Source organism: Ovis aries, chromosome 3 (genome assembly GCF_016772045.2).
Source record: "Ovis aries strain OAR_USU_Benz2616 breed Rambouillet chromosome 3, ARS-UI_Ramb_v3.0, whole genome shotgun sequence".
Lineage (NCBI taxonomy): Eukaryota > Metazoa > Chordata > Mammalia > Artiodactyla > Bovidae > Ovis > Ovis aries.
In genome coordinates, this window is record NC_056056.1 from 207,783,737 (window position 1) to 207,808,762 (window position 25,026).

Below are 25,026 nucleotides of genomic sequence, written 5' to 3' on the forward strand. Positions count from 1 at the left end.
TTACCCAGCCAGAGGACAAAGAAGGAAAAAGAATGAAAAAAGGTGTGAAAGAACCTGTGTGAATATGGGAGAACATTCACAGCAACAACCTGCACATTATTGGTGTCCCCGAAGGAAAAGAGAGGGAGAAAGGGACAGAGATTGTACTTAAAGAAACAATACCAGGTAAGCTCCACATCTGATGAGACTTAGACATTCAAGTTCATGTAGCTAATAGGTCACTCCTCAGAGTTCATTCAAAATGATTGTCTCCAAGACACATTGTAATCAACACAAAGAGAGAATTTTAGAAGCATCAAGATAAAAACAAATGCTCACAAAAAAGAAATTCTCTGAAGAAGCTTAAGAATATCAGAAGACTTCTCACAAGAAAGCTGACAAGCCAAGAGAGAAAGGGATGATATATTCAAACTGATGAAAGAAAAAAACCTGCAAACCAAGAATACTTTTCTCAGGAAGGTTGTCTTTCAGAAATGAAGATGAGTGAAAAACTTTCCCCAAAAAACAACAGTTGAGGGAGTTCACCAACAGAGTTTTGTCTTACAAGATTGCTGAGGGGAGTTCTGAGGTCTCCCGCATTGCAGGCAGATGCTTTAACCTCCGAGCCACCAGGGAAGCCCAAATGAAGGACACTAATTATTACATTAAAGAAGTGAAACTGTACAACAGACTTGCAAGCTTAAACATGTAATGCAATTCCGAATGTTCCAGCACTGAATACGGTAGTGTGCTAACCAGTTAGCTCTAGTTTAAGGTGAGCATTAAAATAACCATAGAGAAAAATATTTGGTTAGTGATATACAATATAAAGAGAGATAAATTCTGACATCAAAAGGAGAAAGTATAGGAGAGGATCAAAATGTAGAGCTTTTGTATGTGATTGAAATTAATTTGTTATCAGTGTAATGTAGACTGTTGTGTCTTTAAGACGTTTTATGTGAGCCACGTGGTGACAAAAACCTACAGTAGATTCACAAAAAGTAGAGAGAGAAAAATTAAAGCGCATTATTATCCAAAACGATCAATTCACAGTTCTAACTGTTGTACAGAAAAGTCGAGTTATCCTGGTCTCTACAGCATCCTTCAGTATCAGCCCCAGAGGACCCTCCCTTCACAAAGTGAAAGACCAATTAGTCTGTTTGTTATTTTAAGCCAAAGAATTCTCTCTGCACCTCATCTCCTTCCGTATGTCATATAGATGGTGTGGCTGTACTTTTTTAATTGCAAATTTTCTTCTTGTGATGTTCCTGTGTGGTTTTAATTGAAAAACTGCCAAGTGATAAACCATCCAAATACCCTCTCTCCTCTGTTGGGTCTGATTAAGACTTAAAAAGAAGCCACATGTGAGTGTGTTGTGGTTTGTCTTGTGTATCCTTAGAGATGGAGATTTGCAGTGTTTGTTGTGATGTATCTGGTGGTGATATGCACCTTCTGTTTGAAAATCAAATTTTGGCCTGTCAATTGCTGGAAACACTTACCTTTAAACCAAAAAGGTCAATTAGCTAAATGATGTCCTCAAAAATAGTTCTTCATAGTTAAGATAATTTCTCTTGAATATCTAGCATAGTGCCATTCAATCATTCAATACACCTTAGATGAGCATCTATTAACTTATAGAGAGTAGAAATACAGAGCTTATACTCAGGTACAGACCTCACTCCAATCCTGGGCCCTGGCAGGGCCTCAGCAGATGCCTGTAGCCTGTAGGAGCCTCGGATAGCATGCCCAGATGGGGAAGGATTCGATGATAAGGAAGAGAGAATCTGTTCACAGACTTTCAGATGTTAAAGGAGGAACACATTTGGCTGTATTTCCAGTGTTCTGAGGCTGGTCCTCAGACTGGACTCAGCTGCACCAAAGCTCCATGTGCAGTAGAGCATCAGGTCACAGAGTTCAAGTCTGACCAACCACTCAGCCTTTGAACTCTGAGTGCCACTCCAGTGGCACTAATCTTGGGTTTAAGTGGCTTAAGAATGACCGCCCACAAGAACTCAATAGCTCTGGAGTTGGCAATTACATCAACTCTGAACAGAGGTGGATTAATCGTGAAGCTAGCAAAGCTTCACCTTCACCTTCTAAGTCCTGGGAGGGGAGCCCTAGGACTGTGCTCATAAGAATATAGGTTTGAATGTGGCATTTTCTTGAGTTGAGGGGAAAAAATTCAGCAAAATTATTTCTTAACCAAAGGTGAAGTAGTTAATTATCTGCCTGGAGCACTAAATCCAGGAATCAGATTTGTTCAGGAAATCAAGAAAAAACTTAGGGGGCTTAGAAATACATGCTGCCTGTACAGGATTGGTGGAAGGTAAAAACAGGATCAAAGATGATGGATTGGCTAACTCAGAGGAAAGAAGAGCTGTTTAAGGATGAAGGTCAAGATGTTAAGAGAGAAATCTGGGAAACTGAGCCTGACTGTCACCAGAGTGATGTAAAGGGAACAGGAGATGCAGCAGGGGCGGGTGCTCTTAAACAGGACTTAGATCTAGTTGTTGGTCAATCAGAAATGGTGACTGAGAAACAACCAAGGCCAACAGAGGAAGCAAGGTGGGATCAGAGGGAGCAGCTTGGGATGAAGACACAGAAGAAAGAGGAGATCCTGGAAAGGACCTGCTTCACGTGACAGTTCTGTCTTCAAGTCTTCTTTCTCCTTTGTATCCATCAGAAGAGACTCTGCTCTGCTGCTGGAAAAAGTGACCCGCAAATCTCAGTGGCAACACACACACACATACACATACATATACACACACATACACAAATGAACACACACTTACATACTCATATACAGACACACACATACACACACACTCATCACAACCTACGGACGTCTGTGGTCTGGGAGGCTCTTGCACATGCACCATCTGGAACATGCAGCCTCTGGGGCAGGAGAAAGAGAGAGACTGGAGAGTCACACTTGGGCTTTTCCAGCCTCCACTCAGAGGTGCCACAGGCGACACCGCCCACGCTTCCCTGGCCACAGTGCGTCACCGGGGGGTGGAAATGCAGCTGTTTGACGAGCATCACTGTCTATCACGTCCTTCAGTAGAGCTCCTGAGAGCAGTGCTGTCAGCTTTTTCTCACCTTGGAGAAGCTTCTTAGGTACAGCTTTGTGCAGAGATTGAACGTGCTCTGACCCTCCGGAGTGGGATTTGAAGGCATTCTCTATCTGGCTCCTTGGTCTGGTGTGTCTCTGACTCCTTCCTCCACTTCAGCTTGTTCGAGTGGGATGAATCAGATTTGTGTCTCCCCCGCTCCCGCCTCACTTCCCCCCTCAGTGTCACTCACTGCAGGGCGAGTGTCAGCATTTGTTCACGTGTTCATTGCTTATCTGATGTTTGTTAAGCTCTTTCTATGTGTCTTTACTTGACCTTATGGAGGCATTGAAGAACAAGACATAATACTTGCTCTCAAAACACACACCACTTTAGAGACAAAAAGAAAGTTTTTACAGATTAAATAGACACAGCAGTAATTCTGAACTGGAAGAATTAGAAAGCGTTCACAGAGATGACAACTCTGTGCATTTAAAAACAAAGGAGGTTATACATATTTTCTTTCTGTAGTGGGCTTGAAAATGTGTCCTCTAGATTCAAATATACATAAATGTGATATTCACTATTTTTATAACTGATTTCATCTTGTGCAGTAGCGAGGGGTGTTTACATGGACTGAAATTTCCATGAAGTTAACACAGACTCTCCCATTTAAAATTTGTCCTAGTTAGCTCGGATTATGTTAATAATTATCTTGTCAACTCCAGTTCAAGCTTCCTGCTGAGACTGGTTTTCCTCTATTTCAGGAGGCATCTTCTTGTCTCCCCTCCCACAGATGGTGTCTGGGATGAGGGGGCTTCTTCCTTTCCAACAGCAGCAAGGAAAGGCCCTTTGTCTGCACGCTCTCCACTTAGAATCTGCTTGTCTTTGATTTAGTAGCATTGATCTGCTCTGGTCTCTGGGTATCTGATGTTGCACTATGGAGGAGTGAAGGAGGCCAATTCAGTGCCATACTCTTTGTTTTGATGTTGCCAGTAATATACTGTAAAGGATTGACCGAGATGATGGGTTGGACCTCAGTCAACTCATGACCAGCTCATCACCAAGCTCATTCCATGAACTTGTGATGAAGTGGTCTTTAGTAAAGAAGCCTTTACAAATCTTGGTCCCAGCCATGCAAGGAACACAGATGGTGAGGTGGGTCTCCAGTACTTTGGTGTAACAACTCAATTAATTGTTTCCTTTTGAAGTCATATAGTTCTTTTTAATTAAAAAATATTTTGTATATTAGTCACTCTGATTGGTCCCGAAAATGTCCCTCTACCAAGGATATTTAATTATTAACTTTCCTAGCAAAGAGATTACTGAACCTCTGAAACCTCCATATTTTCATGGGGATTTGGGAATAATAATGCTACATAATGTATAGCTTTACAATCCATAAGACTGAATAAACAGTTAGTCTAAGTTAAAGAACAGGATTCCTCCTGCTTTTTACTTCTGCACTTCTAATTCAATACAGAACTTGTTACACTAAAATTTTTTATAAAAAATTTCTTCCTGTTACAGTTCTGTGTGGTTTGAACTGAAAATATGCCAAATGATACATATATAAACATCCGGACCACATGGCCCTATCTGATTAAGACCAGAACAGGAGGCTTCATGGTGTTCACCTGTCAGTATGCTGAGGTTTGTCTTCTTTATCTTCAGATATTCAAAGATGCAGTGTTTATACGTATTTAGAACTTGCTCTCTCAGCACTGCTCTTGGAATGGGGCTAGCCTTGTTTCTGGTATTGCAATTGACTGCATTCATTGCAGAAAAGTGTAGAAGTGAACCATACATAGCTTATGCCATTTAGTCATATTGAAATAGCATTACAACAAGTGACACAACTTGCATTGTGCTGTTAAGTCCTCACACCGAGTTAGATTATATCTCAAAAGATTTATTTTGATTGAAATGATTTGTGTAAAATACCTGGCTGACATTCATTCATTCAGGTATACAATAGACATCATTTAGGATTTTTAATTAGCAGGCATTGGAGATAAGGAGGTGAATTAGACACAGAACCTTTACCAAGTCCATTTATAAAGTAAACATAGCAAGTAAACAACTTAATTCATGAGGTTCACAGTTGGTAAGGTCGAGGTTCATGAGCAGTAGAACCTCTCTCTGGGGCACAGGGAGAAGGGGCGATGTGAGGAAGACTCACAACTCTGGCCCCAGTCACCGTCACAGCGTGTGGTTCCTGGGAGAGTTCTGACAGCTCCAGTCAAGGCTCCAGGTAACAGAATTGAATTCCTGTTCTAGAGTTCTGGGATTCCTGGGATGGGATGGAGAGAGGGGCCCTAATATTGCTTCTCTGCCAAGACGATGTACTACTGTTGACTGGTGGTTATATCTCTTACTAATGCAACTTATTTAATTCTAACCAAAACTCTGTCATCTATACACAAGTATAACTCTTCTTTTACAGACAAAGCCACTATACAGAGAGTGTAAGGACCCTGTTCAAGGTCACACACAGGGTATGTGGCTGAGCTCTGAGTCAGGCCGGGGCAGACTGGTTCCTGAGCCTGTTCTCCTGACCCCTGGAGTTCACATAGACGCAGCTGGGTTAGTGTCCTCCCTAAAGCTTTCCTCCTTCAAATCTTGGATGAGGTTAGACACTGAGATTTTCTTATGTGTCAGAGAAGATGAACCTCATCAGAGGGCGAGTTGGTCCATGCTGACCCTGCATCCGCAGCTCTGGGGTAGAGGGTGCTGCCTGGGCACAGCCTGCCAGCCCTGGGTGAACCCCTCCTTCCAGCCCACTCCATCTTTATAACAGGGTATGAAGTCCAGAACAGTATTTCACTTGTGAGATCTCAATCCCGAGGTGAGACCATGTGTACTAGGTTCACTAAACACATCCCTGTGTCATCCTGTGGGAGGAATGACTGGATTCCAGGAAGCACGTCCCATGTTCTAGGTGTTTGTCTGGTGGTTTCTGGTGATGCTGCAGAGTCCGTAACTGGGTAAGGAGTGATGACTCTGGGACCCAGGGGGAGTACAGCATCGACTCTAGTGACTGAGCAGGTCCTGTTCCTACTCCAGTCCCTGAGTTTATATTCTGGTTTTGATATTTATAATCAGTTATCATCACTACTGTTTTAAGCATCCAGAGGAGATGGGGTTCATGTACAGATGGAGGCTTGGAAGTCAGAGGAACACAGGGCAAATAAGTGACAGTTGCAAACTAATGGGTCAATATTAGCATATTTAGAGGGAGAAAAGCATATATTCGGTTGACTTTTCTCCCTTTTTATTTACCTGAGTCTCAAGGACAGAGAAGCTATGTCTGCTGACCAGGATGAGGTGTTTCTCCTGTGGGGATGTGACAGGGCTGTGGACTGGTCTGCAGCTGCCCTCAGTGTTGGCCTCACTGGGACCTTCAGCTGTGGGAGGGGAAGGATCTGAAGCCATCTCTGAGCTCTGGTAGGGACTCTGGGGCGTGTGTGTCACAGGTGGGTCCTCCCCACACTTGTGCTGAAATGATGAGAGTCAGGGTGAAGGGGCCTCAGGGTGGGTTTGTGTGGACCACAGAGGGGCATCTTGAGCCTGAGGGATTATGAGGAATGAGGGCAGTATGTTAGTGACCTTGAATTTCGATGGGGGAGCTCTGTCTTGCATCACTTATGGCCCTACTCAGTCTCTATACTCATCCCTGGGCTACTATCTGGAGAGCATCTGGGAGCTTCTCTGATCAGCGGAAACAGAACAAGGCAGCAGTGGCCGCACTGGACATCAGCCCCTTCTGCTTGGCTCTGTGCCCCCAACCCACCTGGGCTTCCATTCTTGCTGCCACCTTTCCTCTTAGACTAGAATGAATGAACCCTCTTCTGTTTTCTGCTTCACTCGCCTCTTCTTTGCCCCTTGCCTGCAGCCACTGTGCAGCAGAATACTTCCTATTTATCCTTCTGTCTGGGGGCAGTTGCTTTAAATTATATTTTACATCTTCTTTAGTTATGGCTTATAATACAAGGGTGTTCTGAATCCTATGAAACCAAACTCTCAATATGCAAAGAGGGACAATGTGAAGTTTAGAAAATCCAAATCTTTCTAAGTTATATGTTTTCTTCTCTTAGATCCCCAAATCCTATTTTGGCAGACTAGAGTTGAATGATAACTCCTACTTTCTCTTTGTCTCCTGTAACAGCAATCTCTTTCTTGAAGCATCATTTGTTGACTAGCTGAGAGAGATATTTCACATAAAATTAATGCAATAAAGGGGAAGGGACTTAGCATGTCTGCAGATCCCTTATAGGGCTTCCCAGGTGGCTCAGCAATAAAGAACCTGCCTGCCAATGCAGGGGATGCAGGAGACGTGGGTTCGATGCCTGGGTCGACAAGATTCCCTCAGGAAGGAAGTGGCAACCCACTCCAGTACTCTTGCCTAGGAAATCCTGTGGTCAGAGGAGCCTGGCGGGTTACAGTCCAGGGGTTACAAAAAGTAGGACACATCTGAGCTCAGAGGCACCTTCTCCGGGACCCAGTCTCCAGGTCATTCTGAGAGGAGACCTGCAATCTCATCCACTCAGCTTAACGGTTCCCTCCCCACCCTCTCCACGGTCACCTGTGAATTCCTGAAATCCTTGTCCTCATTTTCTGCTGGCCCAAGAAATGTTCTCATATTTGAAGCCTTCCTGTAGTACTCTTCTTGACCCTGAGCTCAGTGCTGGGGAAGATCAATGCTGGATATCACTGAAGTTATTCTCCGTGGTCCAGTGAATTCCACAACCTGACCCTGCCAGATCTTACAGTCCTTGGGGACTGGCCAAGGTAATCAGAGGAAGGAATGGTACTCATAGTTTTTGATGAGACTTTTCTACTCCAGCCCTGGTCAGGGGGCCCGGCTCTCAGGACCACGGAAGCAGGAGGTCAAAGGACCGTGTTGCTCATATAAGGAGATGTTGAAGATTCAGAAGCTCATTGGTGTTTGAGCTTCAGAAAGGGGCAGATGCAGCCTCCGATAGCGCCTGAAATGGTGAGAGGTGTCGCTATTGGCTCGCAGGAGGGAGGGTGTAAGGGGTGGTCTATATAGACCCTGGTCGGCACCCTGATGCCTCCTCACAGGCTGATCCTGCAGCTGGGACTGTGACCTTGAGGACGTAGGGTCAGGATGGCTCTGGGCAGACACCTCTCCCTGCGGGGACTCTGTGTCCTCCTCCTCAGCACCATGGTGGGTGGTCAAGGTAAGAGCTGGCCCTCTGTCCTGGGTCCACGGCAGGGGAGTGGACCGCTTGGTGAAAGGAAAGGTGTCTGGAGTTCTGGAGCTGAGCCTCAGTATTTTCGACCAAAAAAGAGCCACGCTGACTGTGAATGCTGGTCCGTCTCCTCTGCGGGCTATACTGGTTGTAGTGGCAGATTTTACAGAGCAGTGAGGTTTTGTCTGGACTGAGCTGGGTCAGCCTGGGTCCCCTCCTCTGTCTCCCTTGTTCTCAGGGAGCTTCTAGGAGTCCCAGTGGCTCCCAGTGTGTGGAAGGTCCAGCGACTGACCCCAGCGAGGACTCTGGGCTGTTCCCACACACTCCATGCGCCTGGTGTGTGAGCACTGCCCCTGGGTCCCCGTGTTTCCTGTGTCTGTGCTCCTGTAGGCTCTGTGCTTGTGTGTGTGTGTGTCTGTGTCTGTGTCTGTGTCTGTGTGTGAGGAGTTTGTGTTTGTGTGCAAGGATATGTGTGTTTGCAGGGGTTTGTGATGAGTGTGTGAGTGTGTGTGTGTGTGAGAGAGAGGGTGTGTGTGAGAGAGGGTGTGTGTGTGTGTGAGGGTGTGTGTGTGGAGTGTGTGAGGAGTTTGTGTTTGTGTGCAAGGGTATGTGTGTTTGCAAGGGTGTGTGAGGAGTGTGTGAGGGGGTATGTGTGTGTATGTGGAGTGTGTGAGGACCTTGTGTGTGTCTGTGTGTAGTGTGAGGATATGTGAGGAGTTAGTGTGTGAGGAGTGTGTGAGAGTGTGTGTGTGAGGGTGAGAAGTGTGTGTGTGTGTGTGTGTGAGCGGGTGAGTGAGGAGTGTGTTTGGGTGTGAGGAGTGTGTGAGGTTGTGTTTGGAGTGTGTTTGGGTGTGAGGAGTGTGTGAGGTTGTGTGTGGGGTGTGTGTGTGTGATTGTGAGGCATGTGTGAGGAGTTTGTGTGTGTTTGAGGGTGTGTGGGGAGTGTGTGAGGGTGTGTGTGTGTGGAGTGTGTGTGAGAGTGTGTGTGTGTGAGGAGTGAGTGAGGAGTTTGTGTGTGTGTGTGTGGAGTGGGAGTGTATGAGGAGTTTGTGTGTATGTGCGTGTGAGTGCGTGTGAGTGTGTGTGGATCCTGTTTGTGTGAGAGGAACGGGGCTGCTGAGCAGGGACTGAGTCCGCGGGTCTGTGAAGCACACAGGGTCCCACAGGGCTGGGTGTCACGGCCGCTGCATGTGACCAGATCAGAGATGATGGCGCACCTGCCTGCCTCTCTGGCTCCTCTCCCCCATCCCCCAGGCTCCCCTCTGCATGTTGCTGCGTCTGCCCAGCACTGGGCTCTGTGAGAGGCTCTGCCTGCTTATCTCACTTGTCCCCATTACGGAGCAGAAGCCCACAGCCAGGAGCGGGGACCTCTTGTCTGTAGAGATCAGTTGTTGTGCAGCCCCAGGTGTCTAAGTTCCCTAGCCTCTGCCCCGGTCCCTGTGACATTTCCTGATGTGCTGGGGACCTGGGATGGTCCTTTCCCCTCCCAGGATCTGCTGTGACTCTGTAGGGAGCACTTTCTGCCTCGTGCCCTCTCCTGTCCCTCCCTGGAGCTGGTTTCCCCTGAGTGAGAGGACGGCAGGCGTCAGGGCTGCGGCTGTGGAGAATCTGGTCTCCAGTCTGGTGGAGGCGGCCCTCTCAGATGTGGGTACTGGTCTGGCTGAGACTCACTGCAGCCCATCTCATCTCAGAGCTCCCTGCCATCCCCTAGACCTCAGCCTCCAGTCCACAGCTCTCCTTGGGAAGTCCCTTCCCTCCTCATCGCTGCTCCTTGAGTGCTGAGCAGATGCCGGTGAAGCGTCTCCTCCTGAGGGCTCTGGAGGTCAGAGGTGGGTTTTGGTCTCACAAGGGGGAGATGACGGATGTTTTGATGCATGGCCCCTTCCTGTTACAAGGAAAATGGTAGGAAATAGCATCAGCTGTTTTTAAGAAGCAAGAATATTTCACCAAAGCAAGCACTGTTTTCATTTTCTTTGAAACAACACCATTCAGAGTTATCCTATAACATCTTATTCTTCTACTTCAGGCTGCAGTAGACTTGCTGCTTGTAAAATAACAGTCTTGGCTTTTCTGAGCACCTGATGATTTCTCACACGTTACAGGAATCTCCACCTTGAAATTCATGACGGGCATTGGCATAAAACTATCTCTCAAATGCAGTTGATACCATTAGACAAAAATGTAGATCCTCTGGATTAGATAATTTGGCATATGCTGTTTTTTATCCCGTTTTTACAATCCAGAATATATTTTGGACATTTTTCTATATCATTAACTATTCTTTTGCACACTAAAGCATTCTATTGTAGAATTTAAAAATACAGGCTATCACAGGGATAGAACTGAATGTTTTAACTGCCTCCAGTTATTTCACTATATGCAGAAGTGCAATATGCTCACCTGACCGTCTGTATTGAGCATTTAGTTGTTTTCAACAATTTTTTGCTATTATGAAAAATGTTACTCTGAACTTCCCTGTGTTTAAATGTAGGACCATCCATGATTGCTTCTCTTAATCCTATTCTAAAGGTGAGGTTTCCGGGAATTCCCTGGTGGTCCAGTAACTAAGACTCCATGCTGCCAGTGCAGGATCCCAGATTCAATCCCTGGTCTGGGAACTAGATTCCATATGTGGCAACTGAGAGTTTGCATCCTGCAGCTAAAGATCCTGCATATGGCAACTAAGACCTGGGCAGTCAAATAAACAGACAGATAAACAAATATTTAAATGTTGGAAAAAAAAGTGGAGTTGCTGCTTTATAGGCTGAGTACCTCTAAGGCTTTAAGGCTTTGTACCTATAACTTTAAAGTTTTTGGTACATAGAGATTAATGCTTGCCAGAAATAGCTGCATTGAACTTTAGTTCTACAAATGGTGAATGAGAATGTTAGTTTCCACATAGCTTCACCAACTTTGTCTTCTTATGATGTTCTAAAATCTTAGCCAGTTTGGTAGGCAAATACTCGCATATATTAGCTAATTTAATCCTTCGTTTGTGAATTACTTTGCTCATTACATTTGTCCTTTTTACCTTGTGACGGCTATCATTTTTGTCATGATTTGTATTCAAGCTCTTTATACTACGACTATCATCTACTGCAACAACCTACAGTGCATTTACTTATATGAACTCATTTGAGCACACAACAGTCCAACAAGGCAGAATATATATTTTATCCACCAAACAGATCACTGAGGCAAAGCAAAGTCACTTGCCCAAGATGAGTCAGTTGTAAGAAACAGAGGTAAGACTTGAAACCAAGCAGTTTGGGTGCAAGTCCCTGTCCTATTGAATTACAGTATTTTTTAGACTGAATATGCTTCCTTCAGTTTATTGTTTGATTTTTTTGACTGTACCAAACCAGACCAGGAATCAAGCCTGGGTTACCTTCATTGAAAGTGCAGGGTCCTAATTGTTGGACCACCAGGGAAGTCCCTCATGGAAGTTTCTAATAATATTAATTGCCTGTTAAAATTTCCTGTTTTTGTTTCCACTTTCAGAGCCTTGTCAAGCATGTTCTTCCCCACTTCATATTTAAATAAATTATTTTTATCTGTAATAATTTTATGAATTTATTTACATGTGTAAATAATAATTGTGTCAGTTATTTTATATATGATATGACATTCTACCTGATTTTATTTTATTTTTTCCAACGTCATTCTTGAATTATTTCTTTTTCTTTTCTTACTGATTTGAAGGCCATAAATGTGCTAAATTATATCATTTCCATACCTTCTTTTCAGAATTTATTTAGACTTTCATTCCACAAATGTTTATTAACTTAAAGATGGGTTTGTGGGGCATTCTACCCATACCCTGTGCAATTCACCAGATGCTGAGGCCCTGATGATGGTGAATAAAGCTCCCTGGCCCATATTAACTGATAGTCTAGTGAAGCTGGACAATAAAGCTAGAAATTATAATAAACTCTGATAAGTGCCATCAGTGGGGACACCAGCAGGATTTTTTTTTTTTTCCCAATGAGTTAGCTCTTTGTATCAAGTGGCCAAAGTATTGGAGCTTCAACTTCAGTATCAGTCCTTCCAATGAATATTCAGGGTTGATTTCCTTTAGGATTGACTGTTTCAACTTTCTGACAGTCCAAGGCACTCTCAAGAATCTTCTCCAACACCACATTTCAAAAGCATCAGTTCTTCGGTGCTGCTTCCCAGATGGTGCTAGTGGTAAAGGACCCGCCTGCCAATGCAGGAGACATAAGAGATGCAGTTTCCATCCCTGGGTTGGGAAGATCCCCTGGAGAAGGAAATGACAATCCACTCCAGTATTCTTGCCTGGGGAATCCCATGGATAGAGAAACCTGGCAGGCTGTGGTCCATAGGGTCACAAAGAGTTGGACACTACTGAAACGACTTAGCACGCATGCACGCAGCTTTCTTTATGGTTCAACTCTCACATCCATACATGACCACTGGAAAAAACATAGCTTTGACTATACAGACTTTTGTTGGCAACGTGATGTCTCTGCTTTTTAATACACTGACTAGGTTTGTAATGGCTTTTCTTCCAAGGAGCAAGTGTCTTTTAATTTCATGGTTGCAGTCATTGTCCACAGGGATTTTGGAGCCCAAGAAAATAAAATCTGTCACTATGTCCACTGTTTCCCCATTGAATTTAGTTCAGATGACCATTTCAAGTATTAAAAGCTGAGAAATATATTTCCAGCTCCCATTACTACTATTCCTGTCATTTTCCCCTTGAATTTGCAAAAGTTTTTGTCTCTCTATTTTTTTCTATCTATTGTTTCTAGCTTTATTGGAAGGTAATCACCATATAATAAGATATAAGTGAAAGGTATACAGTATGATGACATGAAATACATATGTATATATTCTCCAGTGAAGACACACAGGTGTCCAAAAAACACATGAAAAGATGCTGAGCACCATTAATTATCAGAGAAATGCAAATCAAAAGTGCAATGAGGCATCATCTCACACCAGTCAGAAATGGCCATCAAAAATTCTATAAATGATAAATGCTGGGGATGGTGTGGAGAAAAGGGACTCAACCAAGAGCAAACTCATTGGAAATTATCTGGGAAACATTGAAGGCAAGAGGAGAAGGGTGCAGCAGAGGAGGAGATGGTTAGATAGCATGATGATTACAAATCATCTTGAATTTGAGCAAGCTTCAGGAGATAGTGGAGGACAGGTGAGCCTGGAGTGTGTCCGTCCATGAATTCACAAAGAGTTAGACATGACTTAGCAACTGAACAACAACAAATAACTGATTCACTTTGTTGTACAGAGGAAATACAACATTGTAAAGCAACTATACTCCAATAAAAATTAACTTTAAAAGGATACAAATGAACTTATTTACAAAACAGAAGCAGACTTACAGATATCCAAAACAACTTATGGTTACACAAGGGGAAATGTCGGGAGTTAGGGAGAGGGAGAAATCAGGAATTTGAAATTAACACACATGCACCTTACTATGTATATGATAGATAATCAACATGGACCTACTGTACAGCACAGGGAAGTCTAATCAGTATTCTGTGATAAGCTAGAAGAGAAAAGAATCTAAAAAAGAATGAGTATATGTATTAAAAAGTATAACTGAGTCACTTTACTGTACACCTGAAACTAACACAACATTATAAATCAGCTATGCTCCAAAGATTAAGGTATTAAAAAAGAAATACATATGTACTTTGAAACTATTAACATAATTAAGTTAGTTAACACATTGATCACATCACGTCACATAGTTACTGTGTGTATGTTATGAGAACTTTTAAGATTGACTTTATTAGTAATGATCAAATATACAATCCAGTATTGTCAACTAAGATCATGACAACTGATTCCATCATTTCTTGGCAAAAAGATGGGGAAAAAGTGGAAACAGTGACAGATTTTATTTTCTTGGGCTCCAAAATCACCATAGATGGTGACTGAAGCTATGAAATCAAAAGATGTTTTCTCCTTGGAAGAAAAGCTATGGCAAATCTAGACAGCATATTAAAAAACAGAGAGATCACTTTACCAACAAAGCTCCCTATAATCAAATCTATGGCTTTTCCAGTAGTCATGTATGGTTGTGAGAGCTGGACCATAAAGAAGGTTGAGCGCTGAAGAAATGGTGCTTTCAAACTGTGGTGCTGGAGAATACTCTTGAGAGTCCCTTGGACAGCGAGGAGATCAAGTCTGTCAATCCTAAAGGATATCAACCCTGAATATTCATTGGAAGACTGATGCTGAAGCTCCAATACTTTGGCCACCTAATATGAAGAGCCAGTTCACTGGAAAAGACCCTGATGTTGGGGAAGACTGAGGGCAGGAGAAGAAAGGAGTGACAGAGGGTGAGAGAGCTGGGTGGCATCACCAACTCAATGGACATGAGTTTGAGCAAACTGCAGAAAATGGTGAAGGACAGGGAAGCCTGGTGTGCTGAAGTTCATGGGGTTGCAAAGAGTCAGACATGACTTGGTGACTAAACAACAACGATTGTCAACTACAGTCACATGTACGTTCCATCCCCAGGGCTTATCTATGTTTTAAGTAGACGTTTGTACCACCATCATCCTTTCCTCCCACTCCCACCTCTACCCAGACAACCACCAATCTCCTTATCTATGAATTTTTTTTCTTTTTAGATTTCACATATAAATGAGATCAAACAGTATTTGCTTTTCTCTGTCTTACTTCTCTCACTTAGCATAATCCCTTCCTACATTAGTTATATGTTGCTGTGCTACAAATTACTGAAAAACTTGGCATCTTAGCCCTCATGATTAGAGCCCATGCTCAGCAACAAGAGAAGCCACCGGCATGAGCGGCTCATGCACCACAATGAAGAGCAGCCTCCACTCTCTGTAACTAGAGGAAGTCTGTGAGTGGCAACAAAAACCCAGCACAGACAAAAATAAATAAACAAAACAAAACAACAGCTTAAAGCAGCAAACATCTAGCGCCTCATAATTTCCATGGACTAGGAATCAGCAAGGATTACCAGGGTCCTTTGACTCGTGTTGTCTCAGTGGTTCAGTCATTTGAAGGTTCAACCAGGGATGGGTACCGCTCACACCCACCTGGTTATTGGCAGCATTCAGACTTTAGGAGACTGTTAACTGAGAGCCTCAGTCTCTTGCTGGCTATTGCCAAGAGGCCTCCCTTGGTTCCTTGTCCTGAGGGTCTCACCATACACAGCTCACAACGTGACAGCTGGCTTTATTAGAGCAAGAGAGAGAGAGAGAGACAGAGTAAGTTCAGTTCAGTTCAGTTCAGTCACTCAGTCGTGTCCAACTCTTTGCGACTGCATGAATTGCAGCACGCCAGACCTCCCTGTCCATCACAAACTCCTGGAGTTTACCCAGACCCATGTCCATTGAGTCAGTGATGCCATCCAGGCATCTAGTACTGTTGTCCCCTTCTCCTGCACCCAATCCCTCCCAGCATTAGGCTCTTTCCAATGAGTCAACTCTTCGCATGAGGTGATCAAAGTATTGGAGTTTCAGCTTCAATGTCAGTCCTTCCAAAGAACACCCAGAACTGGTCTCCTTTAGGATGGACTGGTTGGATCATCTTGCAGTCCAAGGGACTCTCAAGAGTCTTCTCCAACACCACAGTTCAAAAGCATCAATTCTTCGGCGCTCAGCTTTCTTCACCATCCAATTCTCACATCCATACATGACCACTGGAAAAACCATAGCCTTGACTAGATGGACCTTTGTTGGCAAAGTAATGTCTCTGTTTTTCAATATGCTATCTAGGTTGGTCACAACTTTCCTTCCAAGGAGTAGGCATCTTTTAATTTCATTGCTGCAATCACCATCTGTAGTGATTTTGGAGCCCCCCAAAATAAAGTCTGACACTGTTTCCAATGTTTCCCAATCTTTCCCATAAAGTGATGGGACCAGATGCCATGATCTTAGTTTTCTGAATGTTGAGCTTTAAGCCAACATTTTCACTCTCCTTCTTCACCTTCACTGAGGGGCTTTTTAGGTCCTCTTCACTTTCTGCCATAAGGGTGGTGTCGTCTGCATATCTGAGGTTATGGATATTTCTCCTGGCAATCTTGATTCCAGCTTGTGCTTCTTCCAGCCAGCGTTTCTCATGATATACTCTGCATAGAAGTTAAATAAGCAGGGTGACAGTATACAACCTTGACGGACTCCTTTTCCTATTTGGAACCAGTCTGTTGTTTCATGTCCAGTTCTAACTGTTGCTTCCTGACATGCATACAGGTTTCTCAAGAGACAGGTCAGATGGTCTGGTATTTCCATCTCTTTCAGAATTTTCCACAGTTTATTGTGATCCACACAGTCAAAGGCTATGGCATAGTCAATAAAGCAGAAATAAAACAGAGAGTAAGATAGGTCTTCAAAGGGAAACCAGAGTCATCTTGAAGCCTAATCTCTTAAGTGACATCTCATCACTTTTGCCAAATTCCATTTGTTACATGCATGTTACTAGATACATTCGAGTGTGGGGATTATACAAGGATGTGAACACCAGGTGACAGGAACTATCAGGACACTATAGAGCCTGTTGCCTGAGCCCTCTGTTCCTGAGCTGGATGAGATGCTCCCTATGGACAGGGAAGGAGAGGGAGGATTCCTCCCTGGATCCCGGGCCATGAGCCGTAAATGAGACGGGGAAGCTGGGCCCTAGTAGCCTTGAGCAGGGAGAGCAGCATCCAGAGTCTCTGAAGGCCTGTCCTCGGTGGTGTTCCTGGAGCTCGTTCTACAGGCTCCTGAGAAATACCTGGTGCCTCTCTTCCTGCTCCAGGTTCAGTGATGGCACATTGGGAACTTCGAGTTGGCCATGTGGGAATATTTATACCATAAGAGTCAGCAAATTCAGGGATTTTTTCCCCCTCAGAGAGAAGTTTTGTTGTTGTTGTTGTTGTTGTTTTTAATACTTACCAGCACACCACTGCACTCTCTCTTAAAATCTCTCCTCTGTCCTGTGTCTGTGTCTCTCTTGCAGCTCTGGAGCTGAGGCTGAAGGATGGAGCCCACCGCTGTGAGGGGAGAGTGGAAGCGAAGTACAAAGGGGAATGGGGCACAGTGTATGCTGAGTACTGGCTCCTAGCAGGTGTAGAAGAGGTGTGCAGACAACTGGAATGTGGAGTTGCCATTGATGCTCCCAGAGGGTCTTATTTTGGACCAAGACTTGGCCCCATTTGGTTTTTATATGGTTCCTGCGAGAGTAGAGAGGATGAATCAACTTTGACTCTCTATAAGTGTCTTCATATTCATTTAAAAAACTATAATGACACCTTCTCTCATGACCAGGATATTGGAGCAGTCTGCTCAGGTAAGACCTGTCTGGTCTGGGAGGGGATTCCCAGCAGGAAACACCTCTGTCTCATTCACATAATGACCATGAGGAAACCAGATCACATGTTTTAGAGCACCCTTGGGGGAAGACTGTGGTCACACTTGATTCTTAGAGCATTAGGTTCTCAAAGGTGAGTAAGGGTTTGGTTGGCCCTGGACAGTAAAAACTCCAGATTTGTGGACTGATGGACCCTTCAGATCTCTGTGATGTGTCATAAGAGGCAGGGAGGTAAGGTCACATGTTACAAACAGGTACAACTGCTGGGTTGGACTTTTATACAATGATGTGACAGATTAGTTTCATCATGATTATTTTTTATTCTATTGAGATGGCCAGTCAGGTTTGGCCACAAGAGAGGTCATAAGAGAGGGCAAGCATAGATTTTTACACTCTCTGGTCTTAGAGAAACAGAGTCACCAGGGGTATGAAGGGATCATATCAGGGAGGCTGCAAGGAGGCTGACTCAACAAAGCATGAGAAGCCAAAAGAGAGAGTGAAGCCACATGGAGAGGTGACAACACCGGGGGTCAGGGTGCAACACAAGGAAAAGGTGTGAGGGTATGTCACTGGTGCACTTGAAGGTCCTAGGTCACAGTCAGGGCAAGCAGGAGGATTTGTGGCAGGAGCTAGTCTCATATCCTGGCCACCTAGGTGGGGAGCTCACATTCTGTTTGTGGGGTTGTTGAAGGAGAAGCAAAATATGAAACTTGGAAATTAACAACACAGTAGCTGAAGCATATCAAGTGTAACAGTCAGTGAGGCTAATAGGACCTGAAGTGACTCATGAGGAGTGCTCAGTGCTAAGCGCATTGGATTGTGCCAAGGTGGAGACAGTAAAGATAGCAGTGAGACTAGGGTTTGAGTACGTGGTCGCAGTTTCCAGTTGTTATTACAATGGTGGAAGATCTAGATGCTTTACACATTAATCCCATCAGACCAGGTGGACTAGAGAAAAAGTCAGATATCACAGTGAATTCCTAATGTAGGTAGTTGAGTCTTTAAAAATGGTCAGCCATCTGGTGGGTGAGACAGGGGGAGACATGAGAATATTTGCAGTACATTTCTAGCAGCTCATGGCTAATCAGCTCTTTTGGGGAACATCACCAGAAAAGTGACTTTTCCAATCTCACCCTCAGCAGATCTTTGATGATACTAGTTGAGACCCCTAAGAAAAGAGTTAGTTTCATTTTAATCTACTTTATTGAGGTATGACTGACATACAAAAAGCTGTATAGATTTAATGTATACAACTTGGAACTTTGGGAGGTCAGTATATATCTGTGAAATCATTACCATGATCTATGCAAAAACCTATTCACCACTGCAAATGTTTTCTTCTGTTATTATTATTACTAAAAATAATTAGTTTCAAGGGGCATTTGAGTTTCAGATAGGAATTTTTTGTTTTAAGAAATCTGTTTTCTGGCATTTCAAGTAACATTTCTATTGTCACCATGCCCTAATCATGGTTTCAACTGCAGATCAACTTGTGGGAACACTACATGGGTTTCCACCTTATTTTGATAAATCAGCATCTGAGTAAAAATGCAGTGTGTGGCGCTGTAAGTTTAATGTCTCAATATTAATTTCAGTTAGGATATACTTTAAAATTAACAGGGTACTTTGGCATTTTAACCTTGATTATGGTTTTTCCTCCCTAATGCGGCTCTAATTTAGATTTTCACATGTTTATGAACTGTTCCAGTTTTCTTGTGCTAATCTCTTTGTCAGTTTCTTCCCTCTGGTCTATCCCTTCTATATTTTCAGAAACATGTTTTAGTGAAGGCAGGTCAAAGTGGTGACACAGGAGAAGTAAGAAGAGAACAGCATGTCTGTTCCAGTTCTCTAACTGAAAGTGAAGTCTTAGAGTTTCTTCTCAATTTTAGGAAAGTGGTGCGAAAGAGAATTTCACCCTCTTTATCAGATGTTGAAGGTGAAGTACTGTGTTTAGGATAAATCCAGAGTAAAAATTGTTTCTGAGCTCTGTGGAAGAGCTGACATTGGAGGACTGGAATTTTCTTAATGGGAACTTTTTAAGGAACTTCAGATTTTTTTCAGATTTTCCATTTTTTGTGCTTTCAAATATTGGTAGTTATATTTTCAAGGGAAAACATGGCAAGGACCTAACAGAAGTAAAAGAGATTAAAAAAAAGAGGTGGCAGGAATACACAGAAGAACTAGACAAGAAAGGTCTTATTGACCCAGATAACGACGATGATGTGGTCACTCACCTAGAGCCAGATATCCTGGAGTCTGAATTCAAGTGGCCCTTAGGAAGAATTAAGACGACAAAAGCTAGTGAAAGTGATGAAATTCCAGCTGAGCTAGTTCAAATCCTAAAAGATGACACCGTTAGAGTGCTGCACTCAATATGCCAGCAAATTTGGAAAACTCAGCAATGGAGTTTCACAGGACTGGAAAAGGTCAGTTTGTTTTCATTTCAATCCCAAAGATGGACAATGCCAAAGAAAGTTTAAAGTTCCACACAACTGCACTCATTTCACATGCTAGCAAAGTAATGCTCAAAATCCTTCAAGGTAGGCTTCAACTATATGTAAACTGAGAAATTCCAAATGTACACACTGGATTTAGAAAAGGAAGAGGAACCAGAGATCATATTGCTGACATCTATTGGATCACAGAAACAGCAAGAGAATTTCAGAAAAAAAATCTACTTCTGCTTCATTGACTATGCTAAATCTTTTGACTGTGTGCATCACAACAAACTGTAGAAAATTCTTAAAAAGGTGAGAATACCAGACTACCTTACCTGTCAAGAAGCAACATTTAGAACCAAAGATGGAGCAATGGACTGGTTCAACACAGGAAAAGGAGTATGACAAGGCTGTATGTTGTCACCCTGCTTATTTAATTTATATGCAGAGCACATCATGTGAGATGCTGGGCTGGATGAAGCACAAGCTGGAATCAAGATTTTCAGGAGAAATATCAACAACCTCAGATATGCATATGTTATCACTCTAGTGACAGAAAGTAAAGAGGAACTAAAGAACCTCTTGATGAAGAGGAAAGGAGAGTGAGAAAGCTGACTTAAAACTCAACATTCAAAAACTAAGATCAGTCTGTGGTCACACCACTCTGAAGATGCCCTATATTGTTAAAAAACTAAGATCATGGCACCCAGTCCCATCATTTCATGCCAAATGTGCAATGCTAAGTTGCTTCAGTTGTGTCCAACTTTGTGCAACCCTATAGACTGTAGCCTGCCAGGCTCCTCTGTTCATGGGACTTTCCAGGCAAGAATACTGAAGTGGGTTTCCATTTCCTCCTCCAGGGAATCTTCCCAGGATGGAAGGGAATCAAATCCACATCTTTTATCTCTATCTGAATTGATAGACTAGCATCACTTGGGAAGCAAATATATGGGGGAGAAATGGAAACAGTGGCAGATTTTATTTTCTTGGGCTCCAAAAGCACTGCAGATGGTGACTTTAATGATGAAATTAAAAGATGCTTGCTCCTTGGAAGAAAAGCTATGATAAACCTAGACAGCATATTAAAAAGCAGAAACATCACTTTGCTGACAAAGGTCAAAGCTATGTTTTTTCCAGTAGTCTGGTATGGATGTGAGAGTTGGACCATAAGGAAGATTGAGCACCAAAGAACTGATGTTTTTGAACTGTGGTGCTGGATAAGACTTTTGAGAATCCCTTGGACAGCAAGGAGATCAAACCAGTCAGTCCTAAAGGAAACCAACCTTGAAGATTCATTGAAAGGACTGATGCTGAACCTGAAGTTCCAATAGTTTGACCACCTGATGTGAGGAGCCAACTCATTGGAATAGACCCTGACGCTGGGGAAGATTGAGATGAGACCAGGAGGAGAAGGGGGGCAACAGAGGACGAGATGGTTGGATGGCATCACTGACTCAATGGATATTAATTTGAGCAAACTCCAGAAGATAGAGAAAGACAGGGAAGCCTTGGGTGCTGCAGTCCACAGGGTTACAGAGTTGGGTACGACTTAGTGACTGAACAACAATGTATATTTTAAATATCGGTAAGATCCCCTTTCATTCTTGGTGTTGTTAAATTTGTGTTCTCTTAGTTTTTCTTGATAGAATTTTTTGCTAGAGGATTATCAGTTTCATTAGCCTTTCAAAAAGAATTACCAGTTGACTTTGCTGATTTTCTTTATTGTTTATGTTTCCTATTTCATTGATTTCTATTAGTTTTTGTTCTTCTCTTTTGGTTTTGATTTGCTGTATTTTTATAGATTCTTGAGGTGGAATCTTAGATCATTTGCTCTCAGTTTTCTTTTCTTTTCTAATGTAAGCCTCAAGGAAGCATAAAGGCTGTAAATTTTCCTCTAAACACCATTTCAGTTGCTTCATACTGATTTTGAAACTACATAATTTCTTTTGTATTTTATTATCATGAAATGTTCTTTTCTCTCTGAATATATTCTTTATCCTATAGGCTTACGTTATATAATATTAATATAGATAATGCAGCTTTCTCTGATCAGTGTTTGCATGGTATATCTTTGTGACCCTATGTTTCTGTGTTTATACAGTGTATGATTTTGTCTTACTTTATCTAGTCTGATCATCTTGCTTTTAGTTGGATTGTTTAAATAATTTAAATTAATGTAATTATTTATATACTTGTCTTTAAGTTTACTAGCTTGCTGTTTGTTTTATGCTTTTTTTCCCTATTTCAATCTTTAATTGAGCATTTTAATACTCTATTTTATGTACTCTGTTGGTTTATTGGCTATATCTCTTTTTGCAGAGCTTATCATAATGTTGAAAATATTTCTCTTTAATCACAGTTTTCTTTAGATAGCATGTCACTTAATATATAATGTAAGACCTTATTATAGTATAATTCTATTTCACTGTTCTTGTTATTTATGTTACTCTTGTCATATATTCTACTTATAAATATACTATGATTCTAATACAAATTGTTATTTTTGTCTTAAATATTGTAGTATTTTAAAAATGAGAAGAAGTTTTTAAAATATTTACTTGCAGAATTATCATTTAACACAGTTCTTATAGCTTTGGGTAGATCCAAGCTTTCATTTATTATCACTTTCCTTTAACTTTTAGACCTTTAGATAACATTTTTGTGTAGTGTATGTCTGATAGCCTCATATTGTATCATCTGTTATTCATCTGAAAACATTTTAATTTTTTTTCAGGTTTGAATGTTATTTTCAAAAGGATCTGAATTCTGTGTTAGTATTTGCCCCCCCCCCCCCGCACCGAGTACTCTAAAGATGGTTTTGCATAATTATCTGGCTTACATTACTTCAAACAAGAAGCCAGTAATACTTAACATTGTTCCCCTATATATAGTGTGTCAAAATTTCCTGGCTGCTGTTAAGAGTTATTTTTGTTTATGAATGGATTTCAGCAATATATTATCAAGTGCCTTAGGTGGTTTTATTTAGTTTATCTTGTTTGAGGTTTGTTTAGCCTCTTGGATCAGTGGGTTTATAGCTTCATTACCTTTGGAAAAATTTCATCTATCATTAAAAAATTTTTTTTCTACTTATCCCTTATTCTGAATCTCCAAATAACATATTTTACATGGTTTGATATTATCCTTCATGATACTAATTTCTACTCATATTTTTCTCTAATTCAGTGTGGATGGTCAATTGCTATGTGTTGAATTTCCGATTCTTTTATTCTGCAATGTCTTGTCTCTTGTTAAGTTAATCCAGACAATTTTTCATTCCAGATATTGTATTTTACTTTAGAAGCTCCATTTGCTTATTTTTTCTCTACTTTGTTTTTATGCCTCAGTAGGTATATTTATATTAGAGGTTTAAAGACCTTATCAGCCAATTAAATCATCTCTGTAATTTCTGAATTTGCTTTTAATGATTGCTCATTTAAAATTTTTTATGCGTTATATTTTTCTTCTTTGGAAGTCTAGTTTTTTGACTGGATTCAGGCATTACTAGGTAGTCTTTTACCAGAAAGAACTCTAGCAATAAATAATCAGAATATACTCAGAAACAAGGGAATTTAAAAAATTAAATAATTGATTCCCTTTTATTCTTTTCAAAATATGTTCCTTGGATGACTAATGATACATTGTCATTTTGGTTTCCCTCCTAAGCTTCAAAACTTTTTATGATCTCACCTTACTTGCCACAAACCCCACCTATATACCTACCCTTCACTTCTATAGCAGTTGCTTCCCTTTTTGGCAAACCCATCTTTAAATCAATAAACATTTGTATATTTAAGATCATGTTTACTTGTGTGAAGCAGGAGAAATGACAAAATCCAGGGTTAGGTGATAGATAGGAGGAGCAGAGGGTGATGAAATATGCTAAAAACTGTTTCAACTAATATTTTCCCCAAATATTTATGTGTCTTATCAGTATTGAGGCTTACACAACTTCAGTTCAGCCGCTCAGTCATGTCCGACTCTGCAACCCCATGGACTGCAGCATGCCAGGCTTTCCTGTCCATCACCAACTCCTAGGGTTTACTCATGGCCATTGAGTTGGTGATGCCATCCAACCATTTTGTTCTCTGTCATCCCCTTCTCCTCCCACCTTCAATCTTTCCCAGCATCAGGGTCTTTTCCAATGAGTCAGTTCTTCACATCATGTGGCCAAAGTATGGGAGTTTCAGCTTCAGCATCAGTCCTTCCAATGAACACCCAGGACTGATCTCCTTTAGGATGGACTGGTTGGATCTCCTTGCAGTCCAAGGGACTCTCAAGAGTCTTCTCCAACACCACAGTTCAAAAGCATCAATTCTTTGGTGCTCAGCTTTCTTCCTCGTCCAACTCTCACATCCATACATGACTATTTGATAAACCATGCTGCTAATGCTAAGTCACTTCAGTCGTGTCTGACTCTGTGCGATCCCAGAGACAGCAGCTCACCAGGCCCCTCCGTCCCTGGGATTCTCCAGGCAAGAACATTGGAGTGGGTTGCCATTTCCTTCTCTAATGCATGAAAGTGAAAAGTGAAAGGGAAGTCGTTCAGTCGTGTCCAACTCTTAGCGACCTCATAGACTGCAGCCTACCAGGCTCCTCCATCCATGGGATTTTCCAGGCAAGAGTACTGGAATGGGTTGCCACTGCCTTTGTCAGCAAAGTAATGTCTCTGCTTTTTAATATGCTGTTTAGATTGGTCATAGCTTTTCTTCCAAGGAGCAAACATCTTTTAGTTCCATGGCTGTAGTCATCATCTACAGTGATTTTGGAGCCCCCCAAAATAAAGTCTGTCATTGTTTTCCTTGTTTTCCCATCTATTTGCCATGAAGTGATGGGACTGAATGCCATGATCTTAGTTTTCTCCAACTGGGAGCTCTCCAAATAATGGCTTGCTTGCTCTCTACTTTCATCTTCTACTTTTTTTTTTTATGTCAGTTTCTTTTACAATTATAAAATGTTTAATACATTAAACCTGCATGAAGGAAAATTAAAAAGACACAAATAATTGGAAAATCATTCTGTGTTAATAGA

At 42.1% G+C, this 25,026-nt stretch overlaps 1 protein-coding gene across 2 annotated transcripts in view; it reads left to right on the forward strand.

The window, feature by feature from the left end:
* The first annotated feature begins 8,107 nt into the window (after nt 1-8,107).
* The window catches only part of LOC132657158 (antigen WC1.1-like), a 55,232-nt gene continuing 38,313 nt past the window's right edge, over nt 8,108-25,026 (forward strand). For both annotated transcript variants that reach the window (XM_060413453.1, XM_060413454.1), the window contains exons 1-2: nt 8,108-8,233; nt 17,210-17,539. In XM_060413453.1, coding sequence (XP_060269436.1) covers nt 8,161-8,233; nt 17,210-17,539 — 403 coding nt within the window. In that variant the 5' untranslated portion in view covers nt 8,108-8,160. The remainder of the gene's footprint in view (nt 8,234-17,209; nt 17,540-25,026) is intronic.